Source organism: Bipolaris sorokiniana, assembly GCF_000338995.1.
Source record: "Bipolaris sorokiniana ND90Pr unplaced genomic scaffold COCSAscaffold_7, whole genome shotgun sequence".
Lineage (NCBI taxonomy): Eukaryota > Fungi > Ascomycota > Dothideomycetes > Pleosporales > Pleosporaceae > Bipolaris > Bipolaris sorokiniana.
Window position 1 is genome coordinate 804,510 of NW_006911901.1, and position 13,629 is coordinate 818,138.

The following is a 13,629-nucleotide window of genomic DNA, read 5'->3' on the forward strand; positions in this document are numbered from 1 at the left end:
AAACAGGCTATGGAAATGAAATTTCATGGGGGTATACCGGTGATCCTGCATCTCCTGCTTATTTAAGAAAACAGAAAAGGAAAATGGTGGGCCTGCTACTACATACACGCTCCTGCACTATGCTCTGAGTTACACTTACGCGAAATACCTCCGCTGCACTTATTTGTAGAAAACATAAGCTCAGGTTTAAAAGAAATCCATATTTATGCTTCGTCCTGAGTGCGAAAGGGAGAAAAAAGAGAGGTTCTTCACATCAACCCCATACCCATCAAGCAACCTAAAATCTCACCCCTCTTTCCCTTGCGCATAGTCGTTTTCATGATTGTGTTGTACATTAAGATGTAAAATCCGCTTCATGCCATCAACACCCTTTTCTAGATGCGGGTGTCTAGCAATAAAGCCTCCATGATTTCCGTTTGACGGAGGACCAGTAATGACGCGTTTCTTGCCCGCAAGCGGGTCTGCTGCTGCAACGCGCGGAGGCCATTCATCTGCGTCTTTCCAGCCCTGGACTAACGCCTTTGTCATATCTGCGAGATTGATGGGGACAGAAGGGGTGCGTGATGAGACGACGATTTTCTGGTAAATGTCGGAATATGCTTGTGGGGTGATGGAGGCGCGGATAGGGTTCTGGTCGAGGAGGCGGGGTGCAACAGGCACGAGGTCATACGTTTCTGGTACTGCGCTGGTGGCGGACTGCGATTCGGAGCCTGTTGGAGTGGTGGCATGTTCTTCAGACGAATAGCCTGCTGCAGATGACGGTCGATTTTTTTGGCGCTGCCGACTTGTGCCGTATTTCTTGACGCTTGCTGCGCCTGTCCATACGTCCCTTCGCTCTACCCAGATACGCAAGCCTTCGTTTTCCTTCATCTCACGCTCCATACGCTCCCTGCGCCGTCTCTTGCGCGCCTCGCGGGTATGCGCAACCGCGTCACCGATGCTCTCCGGACTATCAAACTTGTATGGCGTGCCATCTTGATCCTCGTTGTCTGAGTCCCCAGACTCGGACTCGCCATAGTATCGTTCGCGGAAATCGACGGCATCGCGTACTTGCTCGTCAGAGGCTGACCACTCAACCGCCGGATCCGGGTAATCCCAGTCGTTGCGAATGCGCTCATCGAGGAAACGACGGGATGCCCGGGCGGCAGAAAGATTACTCTCCATGTTGTAGAACGAGGACGGCGACAAGGCGCAGATGCTTCTCAGTCTCAGCGCAGAGTCGCAACAAGGTCACAACACCGATGACGCATGCGATGCTAAAGGGACGAGATGACTGTGTCCAACAGCCGCGTGGTAACTACTTCATGAATGGAAAATGACGAGGGAACTGGGGAGAAGAAGCAGAAGAAGAAGGTGACAGTAGAGCTGGGAGTAAATGTCACAAGGGTAAAACTGGATTACTGGGCGCGCATGTTGGGCTGATCATTGACGTAGAGCGAAATGCAGGGTCAGTGGTGGGGTGGGGCGGGAAGAGGGGTTGTAGCTTGCTGGCAACAGCCTTTTTTAGCTCCACATGGTCAAGACATGGAATCACTGCTAAGCAACCACGCAAGGTTTATGTCTTCTGGGACAAACTGATTTTATATTGCCAACATGAATAAACGCCTTTTCCCGCCAATCCCTGTTCATACAAAATCGCGTCCTGCGCATAAAAGCAAAGTCTCTATAACAAACAGAATTCCTCCGTGATCAATTTAAGCATAACGCCATTCCGCAATCATTTCCAATAGCCAGCTCAACTCAAAGTCCCCTGCCGATTCAGCTCCAAACCCGCAGGTGCAGGGCCGACCTGATCGACTAATTCCCGTTCCATCGCACGAGATTTCAGCTCATCGTCTAGTCCCGTGTTCTTCTTACGTAACGGACTGGTAGCATCGGCCGCGCTGTCGTCGACATCAAGCTCCTTCTCCTTCCGTCGGACAGTGGCCATGCTAATGATGCTCGAATCGTCGCCATCACTCTTCTTCGCATGGTCGCCCTCGCCATTATGCACCTCAATAGTGACGTCTGTGTTGTCCTTGCTAAAGACACGTAGACCAACAACGCAGACTGCGTTCCATGGATCCCGCTCAAATTCATCCACCTCTTCGATATAAGGATAGCGCATACCATTGTACCAGACGTACCGTGGCCTCTGCTCAGAGAATTCGTTCTCGTCTTCACCATCAAAAATACTAGAGTCGAGCGAGCAGGGGCCGTCAATCTCAGAGTCCCAAGACGAGTCGTCAGACGTATCGTTGGGATATCCAAATCCATCTTGAGCCCTATGAGAGAACTCGCCTGTGCTAAGTCCGGGACTGACCTGGATACCAGGTCGCACACCAGGAATAGGTGCAAGTGTTGCACGACGCGATGCAGCTGGAGAGTGTCGGGGGCTATGTGTTCGCTGTGGATGGAAATCGTCCATCATTGTAGCTGATGGCGTAGGCATGGGTGTAGGTAAAGGCGATTCCGTCAATTGCACCTCGTTGTATCCATCGCGGCCATTGTAGCCATCACGGCCCTGATATGCACCAGGAAGCTCTGCATTGTAGCCGCCCCTGCCTTGTAGCTCACCCGGCATGTTTTGGTTGTAGCCCCCTCTTCCTTGAAGTTCGCCTGGCATGTTTTGGTTGTAGCCCCCTCTTCCTTGTAGTTCGCCCGGCATGTTCTGGTTATATCCCCCTCTTCCTTGAAAGCCCTGATTATGGATACCAGGCGAGGCTTGCGGGCTGTAATTGTAGCCGCCTCGTCCTTGAAGCGCACTGGGTAGCGCGGCATTGTATCCATCTCTACCCTTGTTGTAGCCGCCTCGACCGCTAAAGCTTCCGCTCGTACTATCGGCTCGTTCACGGATCGCGCCAGTGCTAGACGCACGATGGTGCCTGGTGACGACTTGATGCATGGGCTTCGAGTCCTCATCCCCAGATGTTCTGGGTTCTTCCTCGGCATTGATGCCGAGACCGCGAAGAACTCGCAGCTTCCTCTCAACTTCTTGTATGTCGCCGGAACGATTCGCTCGATGTGTCTGCTTGGCAGCCTTCTTCTGGTCACGGAGCGCCTCTCGCTTGCGCATTCTCTTCTGACGTTCGTGTGTTCGTTTCATCTCAGCTTTTTTGCGCTCAACACGCTCTTCTTTATCACGCGCGAGCTTCTCCTTCTCCTGCTCTCTGAACTGACCTTTGGCATGAGCAAGATCATATGACAGTCCAATGGATAGAAGTTTCTCACGACGCTTGGTGCAGGTCGTTCTAATGACCTCGTCCGGTGTTGGATTCTCATGAATCCTTGTGGCCTTGATCTTCAGCAAGACGGTGTAGTTGCCAGCTTCGAGCTCGAGTTCTGTCGAGACTGAGCGCTTCATGTAGTACGTTCCGTTGCTGCGGACTATGTATTCCTCTTCGTCATCTTTGTGGAGGCGGAACTGCAGGTGAAACTCATACTGTCCCTCAAGACCCTGGTAGTAGCGATCGTCCAATTGACTCAGTACAATCACCACCGGGCCGCCCTTGGCAAGATGTATCTTGAACTTGGTGTCCAGGTAGTCGACGCTCCAAGGGACGTTCACGCTGGTCCATTGCTGCGAAACCGTCCACTCTGGACCAAAGAGCCGTGTACGGTCAAAGTGTTGGTAGGTGCGAAGTAAGTCCTTGTACGAGATCCAGAAGACGCCGTCATCACCAAATTTGTGGTTTAGTTTCTGCATCCACTCGGGGGTCCATTCTTCAGACCCATCGCTCCAAGGTCCAGTCCATTCTGTCCGGCCCCAGGGATTGCGCAGCTTCAACAATCGCTGGCCGTCTATTTCCCGAGCTTCCATGACGGAGTATGCGTGCTTCTCTTGGATGCCTTTGCGTGAGCCATAGATGCCGCCCATCTGGCCGCATCCAAAAAGGAAGGTCTTGTTGACATTCATAAGCTCTTCTCGCCAGAACTGGTCTTTATCGAGGATATCAGTGGTGAATATCTCCGAAGTCACACCTCCAGTGAGGTCTTCGATACCCTCACCTACGAACCCTCCATCTATGGCACTGTAGTCTCCGTGAGCTTTGGCAAAAGCTTTCTCAAGCAGTGGAAGCCATGTTTCGTTAGGATCACTGCACTGTGCAAAGTAAAGAGCCCTGGAACCACTTTGCATAACGGTGCGGTACTCCTCCTCGGGACTCTTGCGGTTTTGTAGCTCTAGCCAATGATGACGCTCGAGCTTTGCTTCGTCAAAATCTTCTTTGATGAGATACAACTTGTCGTCGATGACTTCGGAAATCCACTCGCCATCTGGGTGTCGTTAGCTCATACGCAGACATCCGATTGTGCTGGTGATTTACCTCGATGGAAGACAAATCCATACACGCCAACCTTTTCATCGCGAGCGACGCACACTCTTTGAATCAATTCCTCCTTGTTTGATATGGTAGCCAACGCTGACATGAACCAGCAGTCGCCGTCATTGCCCTGGCGCACGTCATTTGCTGTTGCGCCCTCAATAAAGAATTGTGGGTTGTCAAAGATGTCCTACTGCAATCAGCGATGAATTTTACACAGACAGCCCAGAAACAAACCTCTACTCTTTTCACTGACTGAGGAAAGAAAGTGGTCGTTTCTTCGTTCAATCCGGTCAAGCAGTCGGCTGGTATGTCAGGAAAGGCTTGTGACCGTTTAAAGTCTGCCTCGATATCGAAATGTGGATCTCGGTACTTTTGATTCAGTCTGCGGCATTCTTTGACAATTTTTGCGACCTTCCTGATGCAAGCCTCCTTGGCCTCTTCGTAGGATGCGAGTGCGTTAACTCCTGGAATAGATCCTCTTGGTGTATGTGCGGCGGCTCGTTTGGCGTACAAGTTGTCGGGTAATATTGTGAAGATCTTTCCAGGGTGCTTGGTGGTAAATTTGTGCCAGAAATCGTCGATATTCTTTTGTGGCGCTTGCTTTCTGACTGGTAGCCGCGGACGCGGCAAGAGTGCGGGTGCCTCCTGAACCATGCTGGGCGCGCGTGAATGTGATGTAGTAATGTTGACAAAGTCGTTGTGCGTGCCGTTCGATGCCATTGTCAATTTAGCACCACAACCTGAGTATTTAGGGACTAGCTATACCCGCTGGAGCGTATGTCGTCCATTAGGGGCTGAGTGGTGGCTTATAAACATTTTGGAGTGATAATGTACCTTTCAGCCCCCAAATGAGGCATCACAAGCTGCCATGCATAGTGAGGTATTCTAGGAGCTGGTCAGAAAACAAGTGGGGCATGCAGAAACAAGGGTGCTACTGGTTTACATGCCGCTGCGAATCAGCTGCATGCGGCGCTCCCGAATCCATGCACCAATAGTCCCCGCGTGTCGCAAAGGGCGGAGAGCCAGGTGAGACGGGGATCGGAGGACACTGCATTGGCCCAACGTTTTCAGCCGTACCCACGAGCTGACCACGAATCCGACGGCCATGCGGTGATGCACAATGACGGGCAGGGCTGTTGTTTGTGGGAGAGTGAACATGTCCAGCCAGTACACGCGGCTAGACTGGCCTTTGGGGCGGAGCGCTACTAGCCGCTTTGGCCCTCTCTCGCTGAAAGCCTGACCGACTCATATCCTGTCACCCCATCAACTGAGGGGACCTGTAGCTTAGGGAGCGTGCATCAGTCTGTATGCTGACACTACGGCGTCGGCGCTGTCTGCACGTAAATGCACATCGGCTGGCGTTGAGGCTATGTCGGGCCAGTATTCCTATTGTCTAGTTTTCGGCATGTTACTCCAATAGGAACTTGTACAAGATTTCCTTGCCGAGTATCCAGCGCCATGATTCCTGCCCAGATTGACATTCCGTACTACCGAGTAACCGACAGACGGTTTCGCTGGCCGCTGACGTTCTAAACCATGAAGGCAGCATCGGTCAGTGATCCTTTCGACTCCGAGTCTTTGGCAATGTCTCACACCTTCCATGCTGCCGGAGACAATTTTGCTCTCGATCCTCCCGCACCTGCATAAGTGAAGACCCCATGTCATACTGTCATATTTAGCTGGCCCATGCTGGGCTAAGTAGCGGTAACGGCTCCACCGTACGACTCGGCGAGCGACAGAACGGCGAGCAACAAAACGGCAACGAAGCCGACGTGCAGCAGAAGGATCGCTGGCGAGAGTTTCAAGCACATGTCAGCCCTAGATCAGCCCTACACGCGATATGATGCAGGTTGCATGCAACCGTGCGGCAAGGATATGTTCTCACCGTCTCTTGGAGCCTTTTAGCCAATCACCGTTGGATATTGGAAAACTCTTTGCAAATGCCGGCCGTCTTTTCTAGAAGCGAAGCCAAGAGCAGGGGTTGATTGGGACGCATGTAGGTGTACTATCAGTGTGACCGCTCTCCGTTTGATATTAGTCCGCCTGGTAACGTTCTTGCATGTGCATCGTGCAGAGCTGACCTCTCGGCAGGCCAGCCGACAACGAATGACACTTCGAATTTTTTGACATCTCCTGATGATGCAGGTGCAGCTGTGACGTCGCCGAATCCTACGCACTCGGCTATGCAAAGGTAGATTGTAGACTTGTAGAAAAGCATCATTGAAAGAGCGGTAAACGCCTTGTAGGATCCAACTCACGTAGTTAGTGACTTGTCATTACTCGGTGACACCGAAGTCGATGTAGCCGCTCCTGCGTGGCTGTACGGTTGAAGAAGCAAGGTTGACAGCTGGAGTGGGACAAGTACATGACGTGGGTTTGTAGCGATCCAATCAAAGCCACAGCAGCCAATGGAATGTCCACACGTGACGCTGAAAGATCTTGATTGAGTCAAGCACATCTCTTGTGTATATTTCTGCTAACCAAAAGAGTACATTGCTTCTGGGCACTAATTTAGAACGGTCTGAGAAGACATGCAGGGCTTGGGAAGATGAGGATAAAGAAAGACCACATGCAGGTGATGAAACATCACGATGCTTGAATACTACCTTCATTTTTTTACTGATAAATTTGATACAGTGTAACATCCAGCGAAGTATCAACTGCGTATATCTCCAACACTCTTATATCGAATAATACTCGACAATATTATTCTCAAAGTGAGTAAGCACTAACAATCATTTGTATGTAAAATTGCGAGGTACTAACTCTGTGCCTACACCCTTATATACCTAGCACTACGCACGAAAACATTCTTTCATGGTGCTAGTACACTACCTAGCTTTTTTATTTTTTATTTTACTAGCTTTTTGTAGTGTGCAAAAGAGGAGTAAAGATGTTGTTTTATGTCCCTGCGGTAGTGCTGAGCAAGGTTTGGGTTATCAACAACATCACGTGAGCCCTCTTAGACAATGAAACTAGGCGTATACCCCTGGCATATTAATATACGAAACCGTACCTACTCATAGAAACCTAGGCGATACTTCAACGAGCTACTGCTATCGGTTCGTATGTATGTGGTCAAGCAGCTTTATCAATTAGCCAAGCAAAAACGCCAGCAAGTATCATTCGTCAAAATCATTTCAAATTAATCCTATCCAACACTGGTTGAATATTATGTAGTGACATACTTCTACAAGAGTCCCCAAGCCAATACCGCCGCAAACACTGTCGTGCCAAGTGCGGGGCTTATATGACCTGCAGCACCCGTCGGCTGAGGAGCCTGACCGGAGGTACCATTGCCACCCTCACTCTCCGATGCGGATCCTACGTTTGCAATCGCGACGCCAGAGACACCAGTGCTGTTCTGGCATTTGTCGTCGGAGAGGAGCTGGGCAGTCGAGTTGAACATGATATCGGCGCACTGTCATATTCGTCAGATCCTACCGGCTTGGTTTATAACAAATCATATGTGAACACTTACGTTGTACAGTGCGCTTCCGGAGTGACCAAGTTGAATGACCTGTATGGTTCCCATGAGTCCGTTGATGCGCTCGTCGTCGAAGCCAGAGTAGCCAGCAGCCTTGAACCCAGCTTCGAGGTTTGCACGGCCAGTTTCCTTTAGGCAGAAAAGACCAGCACCGGTCTGGTTGAACATTTCGACGAGCGAGATGTTGAAGTTTGTGACGTTGGTGCCGAGAGCGAGGTTGACTGCAGTGAGGGCATGTTCGTGGGAACCGTTGATCAGAGTAGAGCCGCCAGTTACGGGCCATACAGTGCCTGCATGTTTGGTGAGTTGGTATCCATCAGTATCTCAAGAAAGAGTACACATACGGTTTGACATATCGGTAGTCTCATTGACGTTGGCACATGGGTAGATCCACTGGCTTGCTGGCGCTGCGAAAGAGCTGCCTCTCCAGAAGGGCTCGAGGAGACGGAAATGAGCATTGGCGCCAGCTACCATTGCGGCGGCGACAAAGATAGTTTTTGACAGCATCTTGGTTGAATATACCAGGGTAAGGTATTATTAAGACAAGGGATCCAGGTAGAGAGCGCAGTGAAAGAGGGAGGAAAGCGAGAGAGGCAGAGGTTGATGTATCCACCAGGCGTACCGAAGCTGACGTGCAGCTGCCATGGCCTTTATACATGAAGCTCCAATCCCGCTTTCCTCAGCCCAATTTGCCATTCTTCCCGCAATACTAGCGGAGCTTGTTCCTATCTTCCCGCTGCCAAGTAGTCGCGGTGTTTCTTTCCAGTCGACCTTTCACACTCACACCGTGGGGCAACAAGAAACCTGCGTGGATTGAACCAATTACAGTCGATACTGACATTCAGGAATCTAGACTACGGTGTAGCGAACCACTTGTCCTGGCTCTGAGAATGCTGTGGCGCGAGCTATAGCTGCGACCCTGCAGACAGACCCCAGGATAATGTGCTCAATGAGCAAGTTTTAGTCTTGGCACAACCTAGCCTAGACAAGCCACAGACGGAGCAAAGGACATGCGGGGAGGACAGCGAAAGGTGGTGCGAAAAACATGTAGATGGGTTCAATTTTAAATTTCGTGTTCAGTATTCGCGTGAGATTGAGTGGGGACGTGTTGGACAATAGAAGTGTCGATTGATACTTTTGAGCCGAGGAGCTGGAACCGGGTACGCTAGACCTAAGTATGGTAGGAACGGGTACCTAGTGCTAGCGTCGTCGCTTCTGCATAGCTGACCTCCCATCCATTCACGGTATCACTTTGCTTACAGTTCGTGCTATGTAGTCGTGTGAAACTTAGTCTAGAGATAGTTTGTAGAGGACATTTGCTGGTATCAAACTATATTGTCCATGACAAACAGCCAAATCATATACGTAGTTAAAAAAAACCCCGAAATCGAGTGCGCCGAATATCCCATGCGCCCTTTCCGACGGAAAACTGACCAACAAACAAAGAAAAACTCCAAGGTGGGTATATACATCATACAGGCCATCAACACTGATGCATCTAGCGGAGGCAAAAATAGGCCCTATACACTGCTCATAACTAACACTTTTGAATCAAAACATGCTGCTTTTCTTCTTCTTCAGTTTCTCTGCGCTCGACTCACTCTGGGACCTAAGACCCCAGAAGCTCTTCTTAGCTTTGGCGATGGGTTTGGGTAGACCATTGCTGAGGAAGCTTGTTTGGTTTGCCACCGGCTGCTGCTGGTTGGGTGGATGCACTTGTACACGAGGCGGTTGTACTTGCACACGCAGAGGCTGCACTGGACCAGGAACTGGTCGAGGTGCTGCCTGACCGGGACGTTGGTGCATTGCGCTTGGTGCAAATGGGGCCGAGTGTCGTTGGGTCTGTGGAGATGGACGAAACAAGTTTGACTGGTCCCCAAACTGCTTCTTGAGGCGCTCCGTCTCTTTGTCGACCTCTGCCTTCTTCCTCTGTCGCTCCTTCTCTTCTCGTTCTTTCTGTTTTCGTTCCTGTTCGAGGAATTGCAGAGTCTTGAGCTCTTGCTCCTCTTCCCGTTTCCGACGCGCTCTGCGGTCCGCCTCAGCTTTTCGTTTCTGCTCACGCTCCTCAGCTTCTACCTGGGCTCTCAGACGAGCAGTTTCTGCTTCGATTTCCCACTGTGACCGCGGATCCAATCGTGGACCTGGCTGGCGTTGTTGTGTGGGTCGCAAGGACTGTGTGGGTCGTGGTGGCTGTTGTGGTTGTGCAGGCTGCGGGGGTTGTGCGGGCCGCTGCAGTTGGGGACGTTGGCTCGGACCATTCTGACCTGTAACAAGAGGTGGAAGCGAGGCACGCTTTGCAGCATTGTTTGTATATGAGGGTGGTGGGGGTTGGTGGTCGGGGCGTGAGCCTCCAGTATCTGGTAGTGGTGCCTTCTCAGGTGGGCATTGCGATGAAGAAGGCGTGTAAGCTGGGGGTGGCGGGGGTTCTGGTGTCATGACTGGTCTGGTGACGTTTGGCGCCTCTAGGGGAGAGGAGCCTTTCCTGGCTCGGAGTCCTCCACTGTTCTTGCGGGCGCCAATGCGATTGATGTGAAACTGTTCATTCAGATCACTAAAGAACAAGTCGCGTATAACAGCTGCGCCAAGGAGTAGTGTGACTTCCAGGCCTTTGTAATCTTCGAGCTCGACGCGATACAGGTTTGGCTCCATGACTGTCAGCTCTTTCAGACCGGAGAACATGGCCACGGCAATGTCGCCTTCCTTACTCTTCTTAGCCTTCTTGCCCGTAGGGTCTGTTGACTTTCCGACCATGTAGCATGTCATATCCTTGCCCAGCCTACCCTCTTTTCTCCACGCAAATTTGACCCTGGGTGTGTTAACATCGGCACTAGGGTCGTTCATTGTGCGGTCGAGATCTGAGTTACTCGGTGTCCTGAAGGCAACTTGGGGCAGGCTGAACTCCCAGCTGACAGTACTGCTCCATTTGGCTGTCGATTGGCTAACTACAACGCGCATATCGGGGTTGTACAGCTGGATGGCAAACTCGGTAGGGAAGATGGGCATAGGTGGGGGTGGGACTCCGCCATTTTTGCGAATCTCTTCCTGGGAGAGGGTAGGATATGACCATCCCGGCTTAGAGAAGACCTCGCCGTAGAGAATGTCGGGGTTACGCGAGTCAAACAAGGCTATCGCATAGGTGTTTCTGGCATCAGGGGCGGCAGGGTCGACGTGGCGGAGGGCATACTGGGCCTCTGCCTCGGAGCCATTCTGGGTGAAGTAGAAGGATTCGTGGTGTTTGATCTTTTCCGTCGAGGACTTGAGAAAGAAGGCTGGACAGGGTTAGAGGATGCGGGGATGAGATGAGATGGCGATTGGCGAGACGACATACTGGGGAGATTCTCGTCTAACATGGCGTCATGCCGCTGCTGCAGCAAGATCTGACAATGACTGGTTGTTTGAACACAAGGTTGCGGGAGCGAGGAGCCAGCAGTGAGGGTTCGACAGCGGCGGCGTCGATGAGGTTATGGCTCTTTGGGTCTCATACGCGTCTTCGGTGAGGCTGTACGGGCGCACCCCTGCACTTGCATTGGGAACCTGTTGCCAATGACGAACACGTGCCCCCACCGCACGGCTATGAATAGCATCCATGCCCGCCTGGGGCGAACTCTTCCTCCTAATCGTTCTTGTCTTCTGGTTGGGCATATCTATCGCCTCCCCTTGCATCCCTACTAACCTCGTCGCATTCGCTTGAGAGCCTCTATTCACACGCACACTCGCCTCCCACACCTCCTGAAATTCTGTCTGTGATGCATCGACGCAATCCACAGTCGCACTGCGTTTCACCACGGCCCATGGCATAGCCGAGCAGGAACACCGGCGCCCCGTCCAAGCCCCCTTGGCGCAACCCCATCTACAGCCATCCACACGAGGCAGACTCGATGCCTATCCTCCGTATTATTCTTTCGCTTACGCGGCTTCGCATTGACAACACGCTGCCCCGCCCTGTTTACCTGCTAGTAGTCTTTGTAACCCGTCCCTTGTTGGTTTCCAGCATTCTAGAGCAAAATCTGCAAACACTGGTGACGAGGCCATATAGCAATGACCATGTCCACAGTACTCGGATAGATTTCTTGTCCTAATCACCGTAATACGCCATACACATTACACCAACTCATGCTCCGGCCAAGTCACCGAAATATATCCAGCACACATAAGCACTACACCGGAGAATAGGAGGCGTCGTATGCCTGCGTCTGCGTGCAAAGTTGACTATAGGCTCATCAGCAAAGTGGTTAGTAGGTGGTTACTAATTCCTAAACGCTTAACTGCGACAGCTTGCGGCGTCGGATAAAGCGAGGCCACTTTCAGAACCAACTAGTGTCTGTACATGATTCGACATGCATGTGTTGGCATGTATCTTGGCTCTCCTTCCCACAAGCGAGTCTGCTAATCACACTGGCTAAATACACATGCACATGCACCCCTCCACCAGAAAGACGACATGGCAACGATAGGACAACATTACCCGGCCACCGTTTCATCTTCATCAGGAGAGCGTCTACACTCAGGCTTCCTTCGTCGTATGCTTGCTTATGATCAATCATAATGCTACATAGAATCCTGCAATTACTCCACAAAGAATGACGCTGCTTAAGATTTTTCCAATTCACCAAAATTTCCTTTGCTGCTATGGAAGATTCTTACACCATTGATCGCAACTGCCAATCGTTCCCTGTATGATACGTGCGCCATAGCCATCAGATTCGATGTCTGGCTCGAGATAGATAAACAATAAAAAGACGCTCTCCTAATTTAATGAGCCAACATTAACCATCAGCAAACGGGGGCGTGAGTACCTATCTATCCAGACATAACAAGTACCCAGCGACTGCGCTGTGCGCCCACATATTGCATACTACAGTCATTAACTTTTTATATCGCTGCTAAGCACCTTCGAAGCCCCGACTGCTTCGAGGTCAGGATTGCGTATCAATGCAGATCCATTGAAATCCCTCTTGCATGTATTCCACCCTACGATAAGCGACTGTACAACTCCAATAATACACCCCGTTTGTTCCCCATAAACTGAGCGTTCATGAAATCAACAGTGACAGATTCTTAACATTTCCAATCTACAAACAGCTCACCACTAACCTCAACCATTATCACGAACTTGCTCTTTGCCCCCTTACATATTCTCAAGATCCGATTCGCTCTGGCAGCACATGACAAAACAAGAGGTGGCAAACTGCTCCGACTCCAGATTTGTCCTGATACCATGCTAGAGAGCTTGTTAGAAGATTTTACAAGAGCGGCTAGCACCTCAGGTCAACTAACGCATTCGCCATCAAAACACATTCCTTGCTTCGTCGGACATGAATCCCTCAGCTTATCTTTATTCCAGACCCAATTGCATTTGTTGGCCTTGTCGGGTAGGCAATGGGGATCAGAGGGGTCCCCGCATGTGTAGATGGGTATGCAGTTTGCGCCTGCTTGAATGGCGAGGGATAGAAAAACGATGATGTTTTTCTTCGTGCTTCTTGAGAGATATGACAGAGACATTGAACGTGTCGCGAGGTCAATACAATTTTTCTTCGGTAAGAAGAGGATTTGAGAGATGACAATGCGGATAAACATGGGAGGGGCAAGCGTATAAAGGTAAATTATGTGCGGTCTCGGAACTAGTGGTCATGGTAGTTCGTCGACCATACACATGTTGAGTATCCGTTCGTGTTGTAATGATTACCGAATTGTTTACAGACCTAAACGTGGAGCTGGTCCGGTCAGGGGCTCAGGGAACAAAGGCCCTTAGGCTCGAATCTTTCTAGATCTTCACCTTTCGACTATGATTCACCCCGTCTCTGAGCTTGTCATTCAGTAAAGCGAGGGGCAATTTGG

At 50.8% G+C, this 13,629-nt stretch overlaps 4 protein-coding genes across 4 annotated transcripts; all 4 read right to left on the reverse strand.

Annotated features, from left to right (window-relative positions):
- Positions 1-285: 285 nt before the first annotated feature.
- On the reverse strand, positions 286-1,164 carry COCSADRAFT_89214 (uncharacterized protein; the record flags this gene model as incomplete). The annotated part of the gene is made up of 2 exons (XM_007701892.1): positions 286-680; positions 786-1,164. The coding sequence occupies 2 exons, from the start codon at positions 1,162-1,164 to the stop codon at positions 286-288; spliced, it is 774 nt and encodes a 257-aa protein (XP_007700082.1).
- Positions 1,165-1,561: 397 nt separating this feature from the next.
- Positions 1,562-5,064, reverse strand: COCSADRAFT_117354 (uncharacterized protein). The gene is made up of 3 exons (XM_007701893.1): positions 4,539-5,064; positions 4,305-4,491; positions 1,562-4,254 (listed from the first exon to the last, which is right to left on the reverse strand). Exons 1-3 carry the CDS (start codon positions 5,022-5,024, stop codon positions 1,736-1,738), a joined length of 3,192 nt encoding a protein of 1,063 aa, XP_007700083.1. The 5' UTR covers positions 5,025-5,064; the 3' UTR covers positions 1,562-1,735.
- A 2,430-nt stretch (positions 5,065-7,494) lies between these two features.
- On the reverse strand, positions 7,495-8,265 carry COCSADRAFT_160459 (uncharacterized protein; the record flags this gene model as incomplete). The annotated part of the gene is made up of 3 exons (XM_007701894.1): positions 7,495-7,725; positions 7,786-8,081; positions 8,136-8,265. The coding sequence occupies 3 exons, from the start codon at positions 8,263-8,265 to the stop codon at positions 7,495-7,497; spliced, it is 657 nt and encodes a 218-aa protein (XP_007700084.1).
- An 806-nt stretch (positions 8,266-9,071) lies between these two features.
- Positions 9,072-11,278, reverse strand: COCSADRAFT_36801 (uncharacterized protein). The gene is made up of 2 exons (XM_007701602.1): positions 11,120-11,278; positions 9,072-11,060 (listed from the first exon to the last, which is right to left on the reverse strand). The coding sequence occupies exons 1-2, from the start codon at positions 11,139-11,141 to the stop codon at positions 9,343-9,345; spliced, it is 1,740 nt and encodes a 579-aa protein (XP_007699792.1). The 5' UTR covers positions 11,142-11,278; the 3' UTR covers positions 9,072-9,342.
- Positions 11,279-13,629: the final 2,351 nt, after the last annotated feature.